At 46.1% G+C, this 24,528-nt stretch overlaps 1 protein-coding gene across 1 annotated transcript; it reads right to left on the bottom strand.

The window, feature by feature from the left end:
- Positions 1-1,748: 1,748 nt before the first annotated feature.
- Positions 1,749-24,103, bottom strand: LOC131284066 (uncharacterized). Its single transcript, XM_058312920.1, has 9 exons — positions 23,747-24,103; positions 7,579-8,319; positions 7,322-7,496; positions 5,837-6,915; positions 5,004-5,755; positions 4,730-4,926; positions 4,492-4,619; positions 3,324-4,423; positions 1,749-3,216 (listed from the first exon to the last, which is right to left on the bottom strand). The coding sequence occupies exons 1-9, from the start codon at positions 23,826-23,828 to the stop codon at positions 2,281-2,283; spliced, it is 5,190 nt and encodes a 1,729-aa protein (XP_058168903.1). The 5' UTR covers positions 23,829-24,103; the 3' UTR covers positions 1,749-2,280.
- Between the last annotated feature and the right edge of the window lie 425 nt (positions 24,104-24,528).

Genomic DNA, 24,528 nt, shown 5'->3' with positions numbered 1-24,528 from the left:
ACGATCTCGCAAAAGCTTGCTTTCACACGCAAGGGTGCACATATATGATCAAATCTTCGTATTATTTACGCATCTGTTGTTCCTCCCCAATCTTAACGTCGTTGCATATTACACTATGTTAATCGTAATAACTCGTCATACTCGTATATATATATGCTAATATAATATAGAGTTTTTTCATGTTTGTATCTTGAATCGCTATAGTTATGTGCTTACTTACTACTATTTATAAGTCAGGTACCCAGATTATTCTTATTCCGTTAATCATCGTTCATTTATAACTGCTCTATTGTTTACTTTCTATTGTAATCCTTGTTTCCGCACTACCATGACATGATTTTTGTTCGTGTTGTTCAAATGTTTGTGAGTGTAATTTTACTGGTTTTTGTTTCGTAATTCTTTTCTTTCTCCTTTTGCGCTCGTTGTATTACTATTGAGATTGTTGTTTCTGTCTGTTCAAAATCTTCCATTTAGTAGTTGCACCTTAACAACTTTTGCGCAAACATATTTTTACAATTAAAAAAAAAAAACACAAAAAAAAGGATGGAAAAATGTGAAGGCGGAAGTGAAAAACTGGTTGTCACTTCGAATAACTATGTCTTGAAAAAATTAAAATGTATATAAATAAATAAACTAACATACGGAAATGTACGCGTGTCATGATTTATGAATGGTCAGAAATGTATGGTTCTGAAACACAAGGATTCGTTCACCCATGATTTCGGCTTTGAAACACAAGTGTAAAGTGTTTCGCAGGCGTTTGAAGAAGTACATGCACGACCAGAAGCAGAAGAGTTGTTTTTCGGTAAGGGCAAGGGCTCGAATATGTACGGTTCTAAATATATGTATACATTAGCGCATATAGATATATTCATAACACTAGTTAGTTCTTTGGTGGGATGATGAGATTATCATAGATGTATAAAATTAGACCAGTTACATTAGTTGTCCGAGGGTTGGCAGATCACATCGCAAAACCTCTTCCGATCAAGTGTAGTATATGCAACTTGCGCATATTATCCTGTTTCTCCTATTGTTGTTAACAACGGGGTGTGCTTGTGTTGGTTGTATGGTTTTCTATATGCACCGCCTCATTGGATGTCAATGTTATTTGGCAACAAACTAAAACTTTCAGTTTTGTTATGTGAGTATTCTGATTCTATTTAGTCGGTATGTACTTCTTCAAACTGTCCCCGCCGGGAGTTTCAATTGGTTCTTCGAGGGTAAGGGGGCACGGGATTTTAATGTACACGTTTCAACCGCAAATTGTGCCACGAATGATTTAAAAATACATCAACAAAGGTTAGCCGGCCAGTGCCTATGTTGCGAGAACAACATCATGGAACAAATGCGAGAATTGAATTAAAAGAACAATACTGTAGATCACACTATGGAGCAGGTTACTTTAAGTTTCCTTTTAGTGGCGCACGTGAAGCATTCACGTTTGGATAAGTTTAATCTATTAAATGTTGAAAAAGTGCTCTGTAACATAATAGGAGAATCGACGGCGTTTGTGGCTGCCTTTATAAATATATACCGATATAAAAAACAAGAATGGAGCATGGGGCCATGATTACACACCAGGATAGTAGTTTGCTTTTGGTCCTTTGCCAAGATTAAAATCGAATGAGAACTGGGTTATTAACCGGAACGTATTATGTGTTTTTTTCTCTTAAACCGTAAATAGCGCCAATGTGAAGGATGCACAAAACAAACGATTAGATGGGTGAGCACCGGAGAGAGGATGGGACGGGGTATACTGAACAAAAACTACTAATTTTAGAAGAACAGAATTTGCCATGAAATAAAATTAAGATAATGCCTTAAATTACTTATCGAACGATATTATGATAATATAAAGCCTCTGCTCATTTTCTTCCTACTAGTAGCTCTCGATTCCTACTCTGCACACTAGTATTCGAACCTTTTTTTGCATCTAGTCCTCATCTAGTCTTAGAGAGAACGTCGAACAACTTGTCATGGTGGCGCTTGTCCTCTTTTCTTCTGTTCTATTCCTTTTCAACAAAATGTATACTACTCGCATACATAGACACACGTGCAACACGGTGCTTGTCGGGCGATGGCGGTACCAAACTACCGAAACATGAGTTAAAGGTGGTGGTACACGGCCACTAGGTAGAAGGGTTCTTAACGACACAGAAACGGTAGTAAAAACAGTACCTCATCGGCGCTAAACTATAACATAAACGGTTGTACCTGAGGGGCGGCGATCGGTTGCGAATCCGACAAAACATATCTTTCGCACAGGAGGAAACTCGTCTATCCGTTCGGGCCGATGATCGGTCGCCGGAAGTTCCAACTGGAGGTGTGGTTCTGCTGATGGAGGGGTTTTGTACTGAGGCTGCTCGTGTTCAGTAACGACGCGGAGTTATCCAGCTCCTCGTCGTCTTCGTCATCGTTTTCTTCTTGCTCGTCGTCGTCGTCTTCGGCGTCGTTATCACTCTTTAGGCTATAGGATTGTATGATTTGCTCCGGTCGTGATGACACGTCGGCTCCACCGTTCGCTTCACGGTAGGACGTGACCATCGGGTTCATCTGAGACCGAGGCAGGGAGATTACGGCATTCTGTTGCCGGATTAGTTCGTCGGTTGCTTCCTGCGTGCGACCAGCGTTTCGCAACACGCCACGTGGTAGTACGGTACTAACGATTTCAGGCACCTCGTCGCTGCACTCCGCCAGGAGCAGCCGCTGCCGGCTGTTGTCTCGGACACCTACCTGCTCGTCATCACAGTTCGTTGCATAATCGTAAATTTCTACTGGTAGTGTTTGTTGTGTGTTGGATATTGGTGGTTTTGGTTTCGGTCGCTGTGCGACATCCGTTTCCGCTACGTTAGTGGTGCTTGTGTTACTATCTAGGGTTGTATCTAATAATCTACGTTGGCTACTATCGAGTGCCAGTGGGGAGCGAGATTTCATAACGTACTGTGAGGAGGCGGGTGTTAAGGACGACGGCGTTGCCGAGGACGACGGGGATGAGGATGTGGACGTAGATGACGACGAGGACGACGACGATGACGAGGACGTTGGTGATGACGACGGCATCGACGTCGACGGTATGGCAGCACGAGAGGATTTGGAAGCGAAGGACAAGGTTGGTGATCGCTTACGTTCACCGGTTGTTGCGAGGGTTGTTGAAGAAATCCTATCAGAATCCTTCTTATTCGTGGATGTGCTGGATCCACAAGCTGCTAAATACTGTATGAAGGAAGAGAAAAAAGAAACAACTTGTTTAATTAAATTTTTTCCTATCTATCATCAAAATTTAAAACCTTTTTTCGAAAAAGTAATGTCTGAACTCTTACCTCGGGGCTTTTCTGGTTATGAAGTTCATCTCCGCTCGACATGACGTCTGTTGGAGACATGGCAGAAACTACAACGCAAGCATCGTTTGAGGCCAGCGCCGTTGGATTTCGTATATGTATACTGCCGCAACCTTCCCTGTTGCATTCCCCGGAGCACCCGGTGCAACTGGTGTCTGTCCGTTCTCGACCCAACAGCTCTTTGTACGAAGCCATAGCGGTAGCGTAGTCATTTGTACCGTTTACGTGCGGTGCAGGAACTGTGACGTTAAGTGGTACGTTAATTGTCGTATCGCACGTCGTTGGTGAAAAGTTTTTAACCGGTTGAGATCGATTCCGAACCACGAGACTTGTGGCAACCGGGAGTACGTTTGTGCCTAGTGGAGGAGAATTAGCATAGGATAGACTACCAGCACTACCACCGCCGAAGCCATTCGGAATCGATAATCCTCCATTCGGATGAGAACAGTTGTTCGGGCGAATCAACGTTTGCATCTCATGCATATCGCTATTGCAGCTCGACAGTATGCCCATCATTTGTACCGCAGACCCGTCGGTGACCATATGATGATGATGATGATGGTGATGTCGGCCATCGCTACTGGGCGTCGCACCACTGCCACCTGCAGCACCTCCAGCATTACCCGAGCCGGCTCCATTTGAGGCCTTCTTACATGCCTTTCGGCGCAGAACGAACCAGAGCCACGTTGCGATGAGAATTAAAAACAGGAGCATGATGACGGCGAACAAAATCTGTGTGAGCCATCGCATACTGTGAGCAGAAAGAGCACCGCCCGAGCCTATTTTTCCAGGCGGGTTGACCGGGGGGTAGTAGTTTTTCATGTTCAGATAGATTGGGATCCCGAGGCCAGAGCTGCTAAGCGCACGGATCGAGATGTTGATGCGCTCGTTAGAAGTTACGTTCGGAAAGGTGAAGCTGGTGGCGTTGGCAGTCAGGTTGGCCGCATGCTGCGTGTTTTCCTCGTTGATCCACTCGATCAGATAGCCCTGCAGCACACCATTGCTTTTCTCGGGCGGCCCCCAGGTAATGCTGATCGTTCCGCTCGAGCGATCCAGCTCGTGATTTGTCACCGGACCAGGGACTAAAAGAAAGAACAAAATAAAAACTGAATGGTTCTTCTACTATATCACCATGGAGCAGTTAACATACCATCATGCTTCGTTTGAAAGTCGACTATGTCGCTCAGTGCCTCCTTCGATTCGCAAGGTTTAAGAAAAGCTTTATACATGGTTAGAGGAAGTAGATCCTTTACGTTAAAGTGTGACCCATCCTTGGGACTGTAATAAAAGCGGAAGAAATAATTGAATAAATGGTATGTTCATATTTGACCCGTATAGGAAATCAATCTTCTCTTTCCCACTCTGCCAGCCCTACTATACGGACTCACATCTTTTGGCAATCGAACCGACTGGAGCCACCGCGCAGGATCACGTCATGGTTGACGTTCTTGTAGCACAACTGCAGACACCGATTGACTGCCTTGGTCGCAACGAATCGACTCCAAGTGAATTGGACACTACGGGCATCGATGTGGCTCGCCTGAAACCGGTTGATGGCATCGGTTCTCGGGGCCGCCGTGTCAATCTGTACGAAATAGGGAGAGTTGAACAAATGAGTGAAGATTGAGGTTCTGCTAGGGGGAAGGTTTGTGAATTACTTACCGTTTTCCACAAAACATAGCGCAAGTCCTGCTGCAATGGTTCGCCATCGGGAGCGATCGAACCGAGCACGCGCACCTTAACGCTCCGCATGTTGGGCAGCAGAATACCGGTCACATTGCCCGCCACCTTCACCCGCATCACCGTTATCTCTCGGTGTGTTTTGCGGAACTGCGGATCGTCGTAGGTCAATCCATCGGTCCGCTTACCGGATGCATCCATCGTGGCGGACTGCTGTTGCTGAGCGCTAGCGGACTGTTGGGCCGCGGCCATCGCCGCCTGTACATCGGACAGATTCGTTCGGTTGCCCTCCGCATCGACCTGAAGTGCCACGTCGACATCGACCGCATCACCGCTCGTCGCTAGCCAACCAAAGATTTGCTTCCGATCCTTGGACAGATCGAACGCGTGTTGTTCGTGCCGGTTCTCCCGCTGGTGGCTTTGGCGGCGGCGACGTCTCCTACGTCCCACACCGCTTTCTTCGTTCACAACATCTCCCTCGTCGTCGTTCCACAGCCAGTCCATGTGTTGGCTCGTTTTCGCAGCGATCTTGCCCAGCAGCGGCTCCACTTCCTCGTACGTCATGTAGTCGTCCAGCGGGTCCACAGTGCCGATGATTTGTTCGGTGAAGCTGGTTAAACTGCCATTACCATCGTGTTGCAGTTGTATCGTAAATGCCGTCGGTTCCACTCCCTCGTACTTCGGCCACCAGATGAAGATACCGTTGTTGGGGAAAAATGTCGACAGAATCGGATCTACAAGATCGTGCAAAAAAACATAATGTTTAGATGTAGAGAGAGTGAAAGGGGTGAAAAGTGGACAAAATTGAAACCTACATCCTTGTGATGCACACTGGACACCTTGCGATAGCCGGGACGGAATCACCTTCTTCATGCCGGGCGTGCCGCCCCCCAGAATGTTTTCCGTGCCGGAGATATCGCTTACCGAGCAAGCGCGCAAGAACACCGTGTAGTTCCGGAACGGTTCTACCATTCGGCCCGTTATCCGGAGGCTGCCGTTTGCGGCCAGCTGCGTCGGCGGTGAGCTGAACCAGCGAAAAGGGTCATCACCCGCCAGGTAGTACATGACGTACTCGATGCCCGGGTTAGCGTGGCTCGGCACGTTAAACGTTAAGTACAAGCTGGTCGTGTCGATCGGGAAGCACCGGATCGCGTCCAAGCGTTTGGCCTTGTGCCGATACTTCTGCTTGTCCCGGATCGTCAGGTACGTCGAGGCGGCGATCTCACCGGCCGCGTTCTTCGCCACGCACTGGTACAAACCTTCGTCCTCCGGGTCGAGCGTGTTGATGCGCAGCAGCGGATACGCGTAGTGCATAATGTAGTTGCTGCGAATCGCGCGCCCATTCTTGTACCAGGTCACAGTCGGTGGCGGATTGCCCGACACGCTGCAGTTGAACGTCATCGACGCAACGACCGACGAAATGTACGACGAGATCCGGCTGACAAACGTCGGTGCTACCAGGACGGTCACGTTGAACGTTTGCCGTTCCGCCGTAGCGTCCGGTGACGAGCGGCAGGTGAACGAGCCTTCGTGCCGCTCGACGGATGCGTTCACGAACATGACCTGGTGCGTTAAGTTGTCCAGCGGGATCGGGATTTGGCTGTGGCGCGGGGTGAAAGTCCACTGCGGTTTGCAGTAGTAACAGGCACAGTGTAGGCGAAGTGTGTTCCCGGCTGGCACCGAAAGCTGCAAGGGTTGCAGTGGCGGCATCAGAACATGGTTTCCTGTCGTCTGCGGTGCGCTGCTTGGTGCCGTGGCGCTCACAACCAGATTTACACTGGAGCTGCGGAAGTTCTTTGCCACGTAAAGATTCGAAGCGTTGCACCGATACCGGCCACTGTCCGTTAGCTGCACGTCACTGATAAGGAGACTTCCATTTTGCAGGAGAAAGAATCTGAAAGTGAAAAAACGGAAATGTCACGTCAAAAACCAAATTGTAAGAAGTCGGAACCGCATCTGGATAGAATTTTAAACTCCCAAAGTGTAAATTATTACTTTGTTGGATTCACAAGTTACAAACATTTATTTTTGAGCAATAAAAGGCTTCTGACTATTCCGAAGCGTATTATCCGCTTTATGAATTAACCGCAATATTTCCAGTAAGTTGTCATACGTGGTTCAGCAATTTAAGTGGATTCTTTTTGAAGAAACCGATTTCCAGAGAAATTATTTTTCTTTTTCTAGTAATCTTCTTGTTTTAATTTTGATTTGAATTATTTAGTCGATGTTGACCAGGCAAGTCAAAACATTGAAATAAGTTGTGTCCCTTCTGTTCGGAAATAGTTTGAGGAAGTGCGTACCTAGCATCCTTCGTGTTACCATAGCCGCCCTGCAGCGGTATCGTGGTCTTGTTCACCGACCAAGTAATGTTGGCGGCCGGATAACTCTGGAACGGACACGGCAGGATGGTTGGTTCGCACGCTCGCACCGTGATGGTGTTGTTCGGGAAGTTGATTCCATTGTCTCGGTCAAGGTCTGCAACAATGAGCAAAGAAACAAACGTTAGGGAGCCAATACGATGAGGCCAGCCTCCGACAACAAACGCTATACTACTTACAGGCAATCGAGACCGTGCACTCCGTCGAAAGAATCGAACCCTGGCCGTGGTTGCGCGGATTGTGGTGGATCAGGGTCGCCTTGCACCGGTACACGCCGGCCGCAATGTTCGCGTTCTGCCGGTTGTACGGGATGCGCAGCGTCCCATTTTCGAACAGCCGGAAGCCTTTGTGGGTTTGGCGATGGTTCTGGTTCTGGAACGAGGTGGTCAGAAACTCCAGCCCATTCCGGTACCAGACGTACTCGAAGGTCGCCAGGCCACCGCCACCGTAGTATCCGCCCCTGCCGGCGAACCCTCGACCTTGGGTCCGCACGTATCGCCGCCGCCGCCGGCGCCGTCTCACCTCGTCACCTTCGTAGTCCCGATACTGCCGCTGGAATACATCTGGCGGCTGCTGACGCTGGAGTCGATGGAGCGAACGCTCGTCGTGGGAGAGGTCGTTGTTGTTGAGGAGCGGCGCCGTGTGCGGCAGGAAGCCGTCCTCCTCGTCCTCCTGGTCGTCCGTATCCTCGTCGTAGCCTTCGTCGTCCTCCTCCTCCTCATCGTCCTCCTCGTTGTGCTCGTCCGGGTAGTCGTCGCCGTAGCTGCTGTTCGGGATGTCGTCGGTCGTGTCGGGAGCAAGCTCGGCCTGGCATGGCAGGTACACGGGCGAGCTGCGAGTGCTGGTCACGATCACGTGCGACGGTGGAGCGGCTATTAGCCGTAGCCGCTCCGGTCCTTCCTCGTTAACGAAGGCAAGCACTGCGAAAAGAAAAGAAAAGACCTCTCGTTAGTATCTACTGTTTTTTTCAGGCAGTTTAAAGATGCGATAAATAATTATGCAAACTCTTTTTTAAAGGTCAGTGTAATGTCTTATTGCCGAAAAAAATTTTTGATTTCCAAATAGACATTGCAGGACATTAAGAACCGCCATTTTCAAAGAAAAGTGATGTTTTTGTCATTGTCTAACATATGACAAAAATTGCGCATGAAATTAGCACAATGAGAAAAATAATCACCAGACTATCGAAAAACGTAAATATAACTGCAAAGTTACTTTGTAATATATTCTGCTGTGAAGGATTGTCAAAAAAAATAAGATTAGTAGGAATTGAGAGAACTTTGGAGCAGCATCCAGAATGATCACGGCGTCGCGATTTTTCAAAAATAGTGAAAGCTAAATCGCCACAACACATGCCACTTTGTGTTATAGTATTAAGTCTTTGAAAAAGTGATATCAAACACATCAATTGCAAGCGTGTTCAGTATCGATGATAGAGCTAGGGCACAAGAGAGCTGATAAGACCAACATTAGTCGTTATTCGCGAAATGATAAGAAAAATATGAATTAGAAAAGCGATTAGCCTTGACAATGACAATTAATCGAAAGAAAACCGCAAACATTCACTGCAAATTTCTCAACTAAACGATAAGTACAACATTATATTAACCTGGTTTTAGGCTTCACTGCGTTAGAAGTTATGAAGAGAAAGTGAATTTTCACTAGATGATTAAAACTGGTTTAATCAAATGACACAGAACGTTTGCAAAGGGATTGAAACCATTGGCTCAAAGTGGACCCACTTCGAGGAACAAACTTTCGAACGGACACGGGAAGAAATCAGACCACGAGAAACTGCACCAACGATCTGCTCTACACTGCTCCAGCGGGAGGCGGCGCGCGCATGTCATATGTGCGCGGTTGGGTTTATTTTTGTTCTCCCACCCCTTCACCCCGTCGTCCACGGGTACTCTCGACCACCCGCGGAACCGCATCCAAGTAGACCGCTCTGTTGAGCCGAACGAAAGAGACGGCAGCATCACGATGCAAACGCGACGATGACGATGATATGCAGCCGCACGCAGCACGCCACCCTGACCCACCGCAACCTTTGATGGGTTGTGCAGGCAGCAGCGGGAAACGGGGGGGATGCTGCAGTCCGGATGCACCAGGCCCTGGCGCTTTGCACGAGGCGCAGCAACGTTTGCCTTGCTTCCTTTCAATGCAATTTTCGCTGGGGCGAAACGGCTTTTCCGCGATCGCACACAGACACACACTCGTTCGCTCTTTCGCACACATGTTGCGCGGGTAGATTACATAAAACATGCCGAGCAACACACAACTGCAACACACACAGAGTGCACTCCTCCAAGATCAAACGAGCCTTTTTACCGAGCTCGTGGAAAACGGATCCCTAGGCGGAGAGTGGCGGGGTCTTCAATAAAACTAAGCATTAATAAAAGCGCACCGAAATGTATCAAACAAACGAGCCACCCGGGAAAACATGAGCTGGAGGAAGAAAGTGCATGCATGTGAGGGGAAAAGCTGCTAAAAGGTGCGTGCTCCTTCCTGCCATTTGCAACACGCACGCAGCATAAGCGGCGAACATTTGACGGGTGCTCACTTTCCCAAGATCTGGACCATTGCTTGCGCCTCAGTTCGACGTCACTTCAACCACTTTAATCGACGCCCGGCCACGGTACGAGCTGTTGTATGTTTTCCATGCCGTCGGAAAGCGTGCACAACGGCACGATCTATGCAAAACAGTAAAACATCACACTACAACTCATTACATAGTTACATATTTTGTTTGCGCAGCGCTTTTGACAGTTTAACTAAAAGGATTTTTCCATCCACCCTCCAACATTGCCCCGCTATTTTCCTCGCGATATTTAAACATACCGCGTCCTTTGTCCTTTGTCGGGGGGCATGCACATTTTAGTTGCAAATAAAAAAATGTGCGTGGGTGAAAATGGGATATGGGAGGGGAGTGGGGTGCGCCCGGTAAAGCATGTAGCACCAGAGTGCCAACAACAAACACCCTCTCCCCTTTTGCTTGTCCGGGGATTGATCGATGTACGATCGATGTCGGGGAAAGAGATAAATCAACCGCAGCGCCGATTAAAATCAGCCAACAGTCCGTGACCAGCAGCGTTTATTAACAAAACAAATTTATTAAACAAAACCGACCGAAGGTGCAACCACTCCGGGGCCGTTTAAAAGGTACCGCGGCGGAATTTTCCCCCCTTCAATCGCTGTTGGTTTTATTTTTTAACATCGCGAAAACTGCCGATGTTTAGCAGGGCTTTTGCGTGCAGGATGGGAAAACTCGTTCCGATTGCTGGATATGTTCATATATGAACCCTTTTGCAAAAAGAAAAATTCTCTAACGGCATTGATTGATCATCCGTCAATGTGGCGATCGCGATGCCACGCATTGTGTACGCGCGCTTTCGACTTTATTTATGGAACACCTTTTCGTGCGACGGGTGCACTACTGCGACTCCTTTTACTATGTTGTTTATTTGTGCGACAGATGTCTTTCACAGGAAGTTTCGACACCGACGCACCGCGCGAAAAGGGACGATAATTTATTTACCTTACGCATCTCATCCAGCCGTCGGGATGGCTGATGGAAAATAGAAACATCCCGCGCGACGTACCATGTCTCGCTTGATGGCTCGAGATTGATTGATTCGGGTAAATTGTGCGTTCAAAAACCAAACCGACGCGAAAGAAACTAAACAGGCAAACAAACAACAAACAAACAGCTACGAGCGGCGGCGGCAACAAGGAAAGCGTCGGCAACAAGCGCAAAAAAAGCTTAACCAATAAATAAATAATATGGCAAAACCAGTACAGTAGCACAATGTAAGTCAATATCAATCTGGCAATGAAGCAGCTCAGTGTAAACACGCATTCATAGCGCACGCAAGTCACTCCAATCAACGGTCGCACATGATTGAGCTGTTGTCGGGGCGGTTAAGAAAGACTTTCTGTTTTTTCTGCGCGAGTTCCATCGCTCAAATGCCGTAGGAAAGATCTTGCACATACCGTGTTTGGGTAGGGTCTTTGGAATTTTAATTGGCTAATTTTATGAAGTCACCTCTTGGGCAGCAGTGCCAAACATTGAACAACAAAGGTGCTACGTTTACGGTCCAATGATATCATCGTAAACACATCTAAACCCTAGTCAGTGTGCTGGCCTTTTTAGTAACATTTCTTTCAAGAGAATTGATAGAAACATCAGGCCTAGGTAGAGAACAATTGGCCAGCATATGAACGTCGAAAGTTGATAAGTTTCACAGCTGAGAAGCTTGGTCGAAAAAAAAACCAAGAGATTGTTGAGGGCATTGCTAAACCGTATTCCGTTTTGAGTCAAACAAGTCCTAGAAAATGGCTTCGCTGATGAAAATGAAAACAAGATCCGAAGTGTGATCGGCACTGCGTAATCCATAGTAATGAGCGACGGGCAAGTGAGGGACCCAGACAATCTGCCTTTAAAACTAGTCTCAATCTCAAGGACAACCAAATTGGACAACTGTCTGTAGCGCCAGCAACACACATTAGGCATAGACACCGTTTTATTCTCCGTTTTTATTGCCATCCTAGACACAACACGGTTGTCCCCGAAAAAGTTCTACCCGACATGAATTATGGAACAGTGGAGCTTCCCGGTCCATTTCCATGGTTTGATTTGAGCTGATCTCCAACTACAAGATGGAGGAAAATAAAACTCGATCGCAAGGGAATGTATGCTTGCCAGGTACCAAGCACAAGAAAGGTGCGTAAAATTATGCTAACACATCAATAGTTTCAACATACGTTTGAAACGCGTTCTTTGTACATTTATGTTATTATTTATGCAACGTTTTATTGTTTCTTAAATTGTTCTTGAGTTCTCTTTTGTAATGCTTAAGTTAAAGTTTACAGTTGCAAACATGTTATCGTGATCATTACAATAATCCTATTTCTTTTTTGCATTTACTTACTTCTACTATGACTTGTTATACAAATAGTTTTGCTGAGCTTCTATTAGAATATTTGAGTTTGGGCACAGCTTCATGGGGAACCGTTGAATCACGAATAGTTTTATATTGATATTTGAAACCTACAGAAATCTCTTCTTTTAAAACTACATTAATGATTACAAGCTTTCTCACAATTTGTTTGTCTAATCGGAACGGTTGCCAAGTCTCCGTATTGAATATTTTAAAGTTCAAGTTTCAGCGAGCGATCCAAGTTATTCGTTTGATGACAAAAGGTTAAACTCAAAACAGCATTCTTTCACCAGGGAAATCAACCTCCTCGAGGAGGAGATAGTGGCGGCCTCTACCCGTGTCAGTTTTATGCCAGCCATCGGATTTAATAGTCTCTCCCGGCCGCTCCCTTCCGTCACACCATGCCGGCACGGATCGGGCGAGGTGGTGATCGCACGCAGGAATTCAACAACAATAAAAAGGCACACGCACATTCCAGAGTTTGCTCTACGATCGATTTTAAAGAATCGATCCGCGAGCATGAAGAAACGGGTAGAGAAATGAACAACGCATGTTTAAATGTACCTGCCTGTGTGTGTGTATGTGTTGCGCGTTTATGCGTGAACCTAGGGAAGCGTGTTGCGAAATATTGAACCAGGAAAGAGAGATATTGTTCGAATCGATGGCTTAAAAAGTGATTAAAAGCCGGTGGGGATACGATAAGGAGAGGAAAAGGGAAATCTTGACAAGCAAACAGGATTTCATTCCACAGGAAGAGGTCGCAGAAAGCGTGTGGAAGATGGAAAACCACACCAGATCACTCAAAGAAGCCAAGAAGAAACGTACCACCACCTCTTATGGTGGTGTGGCAAGGAAGCGAAGTGGTGCAAAGATTGAAGGAGCTCACGCATAATTAATGTGCTTTTACTTCATCCTACCCCTCCCGCCCTTGGTGTGGCCCCTTCTTACTCAACCAAAGACCCTCTCTGTTTCGCTAATGCTTCGGTGCTTTTGACTATCGTTCGCAGCGGCTCTTTCCATCTAATTCGAACTATTGGGTAGCCTCTTCAATGGGAAGTAACACAATCGCACTCAAGGAGACAAACCTCATTCTTATACAGGAGAAAGCATTTGAATGAGAAAATAACATACTAGAACATTCCTCACCACACCACAAGCCAACACCACCACCAAGTATGCTTTTAGAGCGAGTTGAAGAGGAAAGACTTCAACCGAGCTTTAAGCGACGAACCCCCCACAATTTGCTCGATAATAATCGCAACAACGAAAAATCGACACAAAGCAGCATCTCATCTAACGCACTTTGCGATCAAAGGCGGCCATACACCGCGGTATTTGATCGATCCTATTTGCCCTTTAAGAGCGATTAAGATCGCGTTTAAGGATTTGGATTAAGAATTTAGAAAGGTTTTAAAGTATAAATTATGAAACAAACTGTTCGCCAGTTGTCTGCCCATCTACCCTCATCTAATGCTGGACGCACAACGGGATGCCAAAGGGAAAGGCGACCGTGAGAAAGATAAACCCGTCAGTGCTGAAGACGAAAAGTGCGTGCGAATGGTGGCAGAAACGCACCACACAAAACCGGCGTCCGCTACATTCCACCAGACCAGGAGGGAGGTTTATTGAACTCCAAGGCCCGCCGCCTTTGGCCACCCATTTCGTTGTCTACCGTCTCGGCACGAAATCCCGCACCCCCGCCGCGCCCTTCTGCTCCAATACTCCAACAAAGATTGCCAAAACTCGCAAACAACCAGAAGCCGGGGAAAGAAAACCAAAACACAGGTAAGCCAACTAACGCCCATTCGCCGTTCATCCACCGATCGGACGATCGATCGATACGCACTTTTCCTAATTTGGCACTCCGTTTCTTTTTCCACGCCCTTTCCACCACCTTCCTTTGACCCGGTTGATGCTCAGTTCGCTCGGTGGTGGCGAGTCTATTGGCCATTAGCCGGTAGTGCGTGAGTGCGTACAGCGTTTGGGGATGTCGGATGAGAGAGAGAAAGAGAAAAAGAATGAGACGTAGCGATGGAGCGAACGTGGGACAGAAAAAGTGCGTAGCCGAATTTCACAACCGCCAAAATTATTTAGCGAGCCCTGACGCGGAACGCGTCCGACCGTTTGGAAGTTTCCTTAATAAATTTCCTAACTGTTTCTCTTCGTCGTTCGCTCTTTGTCTGCTAGCTGTTCTCCTTTCTATCTTTTCTTGAGACAATGAAGTACGTAATGAAAATTGGAACGGAAACTGAACCGTTATCAACGCGTTCGGCGAACGCGGGGCGAAGGATCATCTTCAGTTTGGAAAAGAAAAGTATCTCATGTTTCATGTGACTTTTCTTGTCGACCGGGGTTGGTAACCGCTAAACGCGAGCAGTTTCGCAGATACGCACGTACGCACGCACGCGCCAGCTAGACGCGACAATTGAATGTACAAATTATGTTATTTATCCAACATTTGGTAACAGCCTTTGCGGGGTCACAACAATTCACATGTGGTCAAGAGAGTGCGTCGTACTGCGCAAAACGACGCCATACGGAAATGACGCTTACGCACCACGTGTGAAACAAATGTCGAACAAAGCGGCCGGACGCAAGATGCCAGCCAGCAAAAAGCCGATAGGAAGGTGTGAACCATAGACATATCATAGAAGCAGAACGTGAACAGCGGGAAGCAACATGATCGAAAGCACAGTCTGGAGTGGCCCCGACGACCAAGGATGTCTAGAGGACACACCGTGCCTGGCTATGGGCCTCTGTGTTGCCTACTGTGCTTTTATTCTCCTGTTTTCTTCTATGCCTGTGGCTATAGTTTCCTAATCCTCTTCACCCATAGACGCCGACACCTCCACACCCCTATGGTCAGCTCTAGTTCTACGACGGGAAGCGTTTGACATTCCGTGGGTCAGTGGAATAAAAACCAAAACCGACAAGAAGATAATGAGCGCAAAAAAAATCCCGTCGAAACATCTGTGTTTGGCTTCTTTTGCGCCGATTCTTAGGAGAGTGGCCTACGACTTCTAAGTCTGCGCAACACGGTTCGAACGCCTCCAGCAGATGGAAGAAAATAGACGAAATATTACCGACATAGGCAGACACCGAAACGATATCCGGCAAAACAAAAACGGCCCATCCTGTTATTGCGCCGTTCTAAGACGGAACAGTGACGGACAATAGACGTCCGGAATCTCGCAAGATGTTTGCGCTATGCTAATGCTGTGAAAAGGCTATTGGAAGTGTTTCGTTGTACGTTTCATCCAGAAGGTTGTAAATAATATTAATATTTTATAATACCAACGGGACGTTTCTTTTTCTCCCTCTATTTGTTTCCAATGTTTCGTTAAGTTTTTATGTCTATCACTTCTTAGTGCTTTAGTTGACATTACTGCACCCTTTGGACAGACATGTTGAATTCAGATAAAGTTGAATATGATTGGGGGAAACCAGATTTTGGTAGTGCCTCATATTGATTTATCATTTTTTAATGGTAAATGAATGATTGATCTATTAGAGTAGTTCAGCAATCAATGTAAATCAGTATTTCTCCTGTTCAGATTCATAAATTTAAATTTTTCTTTAAACTAAATAAGTTAATAAATCTGAAAGTATCATCAAAGGATTTAACTATCTTGGAAGCTTCATAAAGGTGTACTATTGATTAACTAAACTCGACATATTCAATTATGTGATAAATGAGGATTTGGATAATCTGAAACGGTGCACAAAATTGGGATAGTGTTTTGTCCATTTTTTTTGCTTGTCTTTTATGAATCTCAAAAACTTATGAAGTTGACAGATTGATTAATCTTTGGGGTTTAAAGCACCTTCATGTAGAGATTACTGTCAGATGAGCTAATACAATTAGACACATATTTTAAGGTGTCACAGTTTCATCTGCGTCCCCTTGATTTTTTTATTGGCTCCGACACATAATTTTTAAATAAGTAAGGATCTTTACGATTTATTATGATGGCGATAAAAATATAACTACTTTCACCGTGTTCTGATGATTCTAGTTTGATGCGGAACCTCTTCAACAAAAACCACGTCGTTAAAATAGAACGCACTTCACTCAGCTCAGACAAAAAAACACCATAAAAACTATAAAATAGGCTTTCAAAGCTTGAAGGAAGATGCCGAGACGGATTGTGGTAGTTAAAATGCGATAGGTTGAGCGAAAACCAAACGCAGGGCAACAAGGGCGAACAGGAAACATATCGTTTTTTGTCCCAGACACCACCAACCCGTGCGGAAGAAAAGGGGCAACGGGAAGAGAACGAGACAAAAATCTTGGCCGCATGGGGCGCGCAAGGATGCGCGTGCGAAGCCGATCGCGGACACATTTTCGCGGCGACGATCCAAGGGGGTTTGGCGTAAAGATTTGCGAAGAAAACAACCTTCCGCGAATGAAAACCAACACATAAATCATGCTCGCAATTATGCGTACGTTTCATTCAAAAGTCCGCTAACGCAAACTTTCGGCGTTAATTCGCGACGAATTTCTCTTCGCGCCGAATTTAGTCCCGAGGGTAATGAACAGGCTTATATTTAGCATCGTAGCAGTATTATTGTAGAAGATTGGATTTTTTTTTGGTGTTCAAATTGTTTGGATGTTATATTGGTTGCCTAAAATTTCCTTGTTGATCGCATTTGCTTTCATCGTTTAACACACTCTAGTTCACTTCTAGTTGACGAGTTCGACGACTGAGCGATGCAAACTGTAGTTTGTCCCCTATCGCTCTCGATTGAATGAATGATTAGAAAGCACTCCCCGCGGTGGTAGGTAGAGGTATATAATACCATTCCAACACATGCATCATCGGAGAAGACAAGCGAAAAGAAACCGTTCCTTACCCTTGAAAAACGGGTTCGGGAGGGACCAGAGAATTGCCAAAAACTGCGAGCACAACAGGCAAGGATCGGCGGCAAATATGGGTAGAGGCCCGCGTCGTGTATGTGCTTTGTGTGCCAAAAATCCTAAATCCTAACCCAATCCTAGGAGTGCGCCTCCTGCTCGAGCTTCATCGAAAGGAGGGGGTTGGTTTGTTTTTGGGACGTTTTCTACCTGCGCGATTCACGACCGGCACACGATTTTATTCATTCTTGGCCATATTTTTTACCACGTTTTTCTGCTTTTACCTTTTTCGTTTTGTTTGCTAAAATGTTTTTGCAATGTGTTGCGACCCGCGTTCGAGATTTCCTCCGCTGGCCCGGTGCGTTTATGGCTTTGTTTTGGCTTGGCGTCGGCCCAGAAAAAGCGCCCGAAGAGACAACATTTGGCGCGCAGGCGAGTAGCATAAACCGCGAAACCCAACGCAGGAGACGGGCCCGGGCAAGCGAGCGGGACCCCGCGCGAAGGGTGAAAGGTAGAAAAATCTTTAAATTAAAAAAAAAAAGACCTCAATAAAACTAACAGTACCACCGAACCAGGTGGAAGAAGAGATGGAAACGATAGGACGCACTATAACTAGCAAAACCAGAGAAGAAGCAACCAAAACTTAAACGCCGAATAAAACACGGCCAACTGAACGAGCGCATGGCGCAAAGAATCCCCCGAACGCCAGCAGCAACAAATGCCAGCGTCAACCCCCTTTTTTGTCTAATTTTTCGGCAACCCGTTTCTTCAGGCATCGGCATCACTTACTTGCCGTGCGTCACCCCCCGGTCTCCCGGTCCTTCGGCCACAACCCGGCGCAACTTCTTCCCTCTTTCTCTCTCGCGGGCTTCGTTTTCTTACGCTTCTAAGGCGTTCCTTTTTTGTGGGTCCCTCCTGTCCCTGTGCGTTTTCGGCAACCGGATCCGAGGGGCAGCGGGAATCCCTAGCCGCGGCGGGGGGGGGTTTGTACCTAGTCGTCGTTAGCGTCGCTTTTATGAAGCTTTAACAAAATATGCTCGGTGATGCCGGCCGTATCCTTGTTCCTGGGTTCAGCTATTGCCAAATTACACCTTCTACAGTTTCGATCTGCAATTTTCGAATACGTTACGTAACAGTGCAAAAACCAGCACCACAACGTGAACGCCTTGAGCGAGCGTCGCCTGCAATGATTTGCATGATAGTGAGCCTTTTTTTTATCTCCACAAACAACTGTATCGTCATTATCGTTGACGATTGACACGTGCGCTTGGGTGATCGCAAAGCGACGATAATTAATTGGAGGAAATTAACACATCGTTCAAAATTATCCCGCAGACGTCGGAGCAGATCGTGACTTTGTGTAAAACCGAAATCCGAAAACCAGATTTTTCGCTCGTGGAATCGACAGAGATACGAAGGAATATGATTGGTGCCGTTTAGTAGAAAGAAAACATTGGAGATGAAGTATTAATTTATTGAGCAAAATCGGTTCATTTAGATGTGCGCAAATGTACGAAAATAAATTCAATCGCAGAAGGACGTATTTATACACATTTATTCCAACTAGAGTTTCCATTTAGTTGAAAGAAAACATTCTAGATGAAACATTATTTTTTTACGCAAATCCGGTTCTTTTAGATGTGCGCAAATATACAAAAATAAATTCAATTTCATAGTGACTTATTTACATACATTTATCCCAACTAGAGTTTTGCATTTCGTTGCCAACAAACACTTTTATCGAAATTTAAACGAATCACAAAAATAAGTGTGAAAGCTAGAAGCGTTACGTAACGCTTGAATGTTTGGGTTCCATCCATCCATTTCCAATGTGTTGTGAGTGGCGAGTAAAAGTTTGCTTTTACAAATTAACAGCCAGGACAGGGCGCGCGAGTGATTAATTAATTTAGTTATACAATTTTCGTCACAAATATCCCGACATGACGTATCTAAACAATTCGCATATGATAATCACTGCTTGAGCAGACTTTTATTTTTTTTGTTTTCAATTACTTTGCGCTTTGTATCTAACTTGGTTTTAAAAATTTGTTTAAAAAAATGCAAAAACAAGAAATCAAACAAAAAAAAAGGCTGGGTTACCTTCGCGTGGCAGATTAAGCATACATTCGCGCGACAAATATCCATGACGTGATCTAGTTCCATAATTTAGGAGATTGAAAAACAAGACCGGGTGGTTTGGTTGACAAACAGGTTCTTAAATCTCCGGATGAATGCATTCCCAAATTAGGTCCACAACGACATTCCGTATTTCACTGCGTCGGGAAGAACCAATCGCTAGGAAGGCAGCGACCGTTTCCAGAATTACTGAGAATTGACGAGAAAAAGTGTCGAAAGAAAGGAGGAAAAGCAAGCCAACGGAATGCAGATTAGGAGTGAAGTTTTTAATACCATTTTAGTTAACAGCCCACTGTAAATGTCGACTTTCCTTGCACAAATGATGCGCCCAGGAACAATGTAGTTCGTATTCTGGAGATAAATGTAACAATTGCCTACTTCTGAGTGTATATTTTTAAATATTTTACTGGTTCACGAAGAGGTTTCCTGCGAAACAAACCCATAATAAACGTGTAAAATGTACAAATTTACCGTAAAAGCGCATACCAGGACATGGAAGGGACAGACGGCCGGATCTCTTGAGGAAACTAACGAAAAACTAGTCACCCACTCGCCCTGGCAGCAACATTATGGCCACACTGACTCACGAGGCCCGTCGTGTTCGTTGGAATCGCGCCCAAACGCCCACACAAGATCCATCCATCCGGGAACAATCGATCCTCACCGTCTTTCTATGGCTGTTTCTTTCCGATGCGACCGAAGGAAGGAGGCTCCGCGGGAAGCCCAAACCGTCCGTACACTTCACCGTAGGGCGTCCCATGGGATGTAAGCTAATGGCTTGAGCCTTTCGGTTTTGAAGATTTTCATCCATCTATCCCCGATTCGAACAGCCAAAGAAAATGTGTGCGTGGGACAACCAAGATCAAGCACGCCATATCGCGCCGGATCGTTGGGATGATCCGTTTGAAAGACGGGACAACGCCACGCATTCCGAAACGCATTGCATACGCATGTGTCAGCAGCATCGACACTTAAAACGTCGAACGACGCCAGCGTCGGGTTCTCTCTGGCTATGCCTCCGTTTTATTTTTATGCTCTCTCCTATGCTCTACATCTATTGTGGGTCACTTTATTTTCTTCGGTAATTCGTCCACTCTTCTCCTGGAGTTTGCATTTCCACTTTGGATTGACTCTTTTTCTTACTTTTATCTGAGAGTATATCGTTTTCTACATTCCTCTGATGGATAGTTTCGAATGAAAGTAGAATGGGAACTTCTTTTAAAATTACTGAATAATGAAAATTTGTTTACATTCCATCATGATCGAACAAGAACTGATATCCAACGCTTAAACACGCGATCGAGTCCGTTGCTCGCATAAGTGATCGAAAGGAAGTGACACCTTTTTTCCCTCTTTCATTCGAGCCTACCCCCGGTGTACACCCGAGACACCACGTGTGCATTAGAGATGCGTTAGACGGCGGCCGGAAAACTAGTTTACCCAGCATCCGTGAGTGCGTGGGCCGGGGTGTTGTTTGTAAGCCGGGGGACGCTCAACCCAGCTCGAGATCGACCCGAGCGTGGGCTGCGTTTCCTGAAGATGGGGAAAATGTGACTTGCCACCACCGTTGCGTGAGAGTCGCTGCGTTTGCTTCAGAAAGTCTTTCATTTTCCATTTATTTATTTCATTATGGAACACAATCGGCACGGCGAGGATTATCTCTCCGCATAATCCATCTTCCGGCACTCACACCGGGGTGAAGAAGAATGGAACTTTTTTCCGAACCCTTTGGATTAAAAAAAAAAACATATTTTTTCTCTTCTTCCTTTAACTCCTTTAACGTTCGCCTGTCCTTATGGCAGCGTTTGTTTTTTTTTTTTTTGGTTTTGGTGTGGGATGCACATTGGTTGCATTACGACGACGCCTCCTCCTCGTGGTGGGCGGTCCAAATGGGGTGAAGACGTAGGGGGATGGGGATCGATGGATGCATGCCACGAAAAGGGCCCCTGACAAAGCGGGCGACGTACATTTCGACACACACTCCTGTCCCTCACCCTCTCTTCAGTTGGGGGCTGTAGGCAGCTTTCTTATATGCCGGAACGGTAGTCGCGTGCGTTTTGCGGAGGTGGACACGTACCCCACACGCACGCATACAACCGTAAGATCAGCGAGGTGGTGGGCAGGCACGGATGGATAATGAATTAATAGAAAGGGAAGGAATAAAAGCACACTACCGTCACGAGTTCTTGACCAAGCGCGGAGTCGTGCGAGTTTTTGCGCGTTCGCCTTGGCGGACACCTTGGGACTAGGAAAGAAAGGCACTGCAGAGGCAACTGGCAGAACTGACGTGTGGGAGGCTCCCCGGTACGATTGCAGCACCGAGCGTTGGGCCCTTGGTTTTTTCTGTTTTGTTTTGTTTCGTTTTTGGGCTCCGGTAATTAATGAGCCAAAACATTATCATGCTCGGCTCCGGCACGAAACTTGCCATTTACCCCTTTGCTCGGGGCTAGACCAAGGGACGGAGGCAATGGTTCGGGGGTAATGTAACATTTTACCAATCTTTCGTGCAAAACCTACTGTGCAGATGGGTTAATAGGTTGCCAATTAAATGCAAAGCAAAATGGAAATGGAAAATTAATGTATCTCTCTCACATTGCTGTAAACCAAAAAGGAACAAGTTTAAGCCATTCTAAACTGAGATTGATTTAATTCGCTTCCATTTGAAGCATGATGAATATTAAGAAGGCCTATTATTTTCCGAAAAAGGGTCCAATAGATAAGGGCTAAGGACCTTGCATTAAGTACGCTGAAAAATTAATGAACCCAATAAGGATCTAAGCAAGGATTTTGTACAAATAAAAGAAAGAAAAAATATGTTACAAAAATCTTCTCTGGTTCAGACGGAATAAATTGAGAATTACCGTCAACGGAAAGGGTGGGTTTACAAAGCATGCAGCAATGCAACGATATTCTATTGCAATCCGGAAAATTACAGCTTTTCCGGCGTGAACTGTCATCTGACCAACGCCGGTAGTTCGATGGAATCCGTTTCAATCCTTCACACACACACACATGCACTCCCTTAAAAAAGGGACTGATATGCCTGCGAAGCAGATGCTGAACATGAACAGCTGCGCAGCATTCGCACTTTTCAACGATATCCGTTTGCGAAGTAGATTTTCTTTTCGACGGCACGTTTCGGAAAACAAGTGAAAAACAGTTTAGTAGATGCCAAATGATTCGCCGTTGTGGACATTCATGGGAGTTACTAGGCAAATTGGTTGTATAATTTTGGTCTGCTTCGGACGCACTTGCCATTTCTGCGCATCTTCCAACTATTGCTCCCTCTCCTCCCTCCGTCGTCGTTGTTTTTGTTGTTGTCAACTTGCGAACAGCTAAAACAAGCTGTGTTGACTCTCTTTCTCTCTCCTTCCTTCTTTTTTTGGTGGGGAAGGTTCGCTGCTCGCCGTATTATCTGCTCCGACTACGAGCGCCACGATTTGCACGCCATTTTGATTGTTTTGACACAATTGTGCGTCAGAGGCGGCGGGCAGGGGGTGTCAGAAGATCACCCACGTATGTTGATGCTTGTGCCTTGGGTGTGTTTGTGTACGTGGGAGTTCGTGCAAACGCACGCGAAATGTAAACTTCCGCGCGCGTCTGGAATGTGGTAAAGGTCGTCCCCGCGCGTGGACCACCCCGACGACGGTGCGCACACACGGCGAAATCCATTGTGTCAAACGAAGACAATCAACGGTAGGAGTGATACGAAGAGGCGAGGGGGGGGGGGGGGGGGCAACGCGACTGGACGCACCGAAAGGATCCATTGGTGTGTGCAGTGTGGGTATGGTCAGGTTTTCGCACAGCAAAACCAGCATCCCCGGCCGATGCCAACTTTGGAACTGTTCGTCAATAGGTCAGTCGTATTTTCATCTAGGAAAATTAAGAGTATTGCCAAGGAATTCGAAACGGGGTTAAAGATTTCAAAATGTCGATACAAAATTTCCACAAAATTACATTAAACACGTTACGTTATTCTCAAGCCTTGCACAATAAACATAGATAAGAAATATTGAGAACAGCTACTCTGCCAACGATAATGTTATCATCAGAAGTCACTAATGGACATGAAGCCCAACTCTGAAATCAATACGGAACTTTTTAATTTCGGAACACAAATTTAATTGAATTTGCAATTGAAACGGGCGGAGAAACGCTGAAAAAGAAGCCTATTTATGTAATCCAGAGTATCGGATTTCTGCATCAGTCGTGTATTGGTCAGTTGCAGATAAACCAAGCAACAGCGTTAATGCCTGCTCCTACTAAAAGTGCCCCAATCAAAAGTGGCCATTTAGGTCAAGAAAAGTTTTGGGACTTGTGTGTCTAACTTGTTTATTTTTATTTTTTCAATTCACTGGGAAGGTTATAACTACAACAAAAACGAACCCCTTTACAAAAAAAATTAACAACACTCACCTGACGTGTCGGAGGTAAATCCATTCAGCAGTAGCAGTCCTATTGTAAACACAATGCTAAGTCGAAATGAGAGCAGCGCCATAAAAAATCCTTCACCATTTGGAGTTGTTTACGTTCGAAAATGTGTAGGCCTGGCTAGTGGTGGTGTTTCTTTTTTTCATAATATTTTACAAACTCTTGCGCTTCACACGACACTTTTTCCACTATTGCTTCGGGCTGCACACATATAAACAACACACTTGCACGCTCGATGTTCTGGGAGCCGTCAACCCCTGAATATCCGCTTCCACCGGCGATGTTGTTGATAGTTGCTGCGTCGTGTGTGATGTTTATGTTTCTGGTTTCAACTCGGTCTCGTCACCAAAACAACAACAAAACTGCCTCCCAATGGAGGAGGGTGCTATTGTGGAGGTGACGATCTTCTCGCCTTCGGACTCCTCCACCTCTCCACGACGATCGAGGTTTCGATTGCTTCGCTGACAACCACCACTAATACACTTCACACCTGATGCTGGCCACACAGGCAGAATGTTGCCGTTCCCGCGCCCACGCACGCGCTTCTATATGCTGTCCAGGATGGCGGACGCCGGCTGGAAGAGGAGGGTCGCTTACCGGTGCTGCATCGGTTTGCAGCGCACCGTGCACCACAACCACACTCGCTGTTTGGCTCCCTTCCGCCCTTTGCACAACACCTCCAAACCAGATGCTGATCTACGGTTGATGTTGTTTCGCTGCACTTTTCATTTTGACCGGCACGACGAATCCCGGCACTGCGTCTGTGT

Source organism: Anopheles ziemanni, chromosome 3, assembly GCF_943734765.1.
Source record: "Anopheles ziemanni chromosome 3, idAnoZiCoDA_A2_x.2, whole genome shotgun sequence".
Taxonomy (NCBI): Eukaryota; Metazoa; Arthropoda; class Insecta; order Diptera; family Culicidae; genus Anopheles; species Anopheles ziemanni.
This window is presented reverse-complemented; position numbering and strand designations above follow the sequence as displayed.

Excerpts from the sequence above, each read along its gene's own strand:
- LOC131284066 (XM_058312920.1), bottom strand. The coding sequence starts at position 23,828 with ATGGCGCTGCTCTCATTTCGACTTAGCATTGTGTTTACAATAGGACTG. Across the intron at positions 6,916-7,321 it reads GGTAACACGAAGGATGCTAG|ATTCTTTCTCCTGCAAAATG; the intron begins GTACGCACTTCC and ends TTTCACTTTCAG. Across the intron at positions 4,927-5,003 it reads GCTATGTTTTGTGGAAAACG|ATTGACACGGCGGCCCCGAG; the intron begins GTAAGTAATTCA and ends TATTTCGTACAG.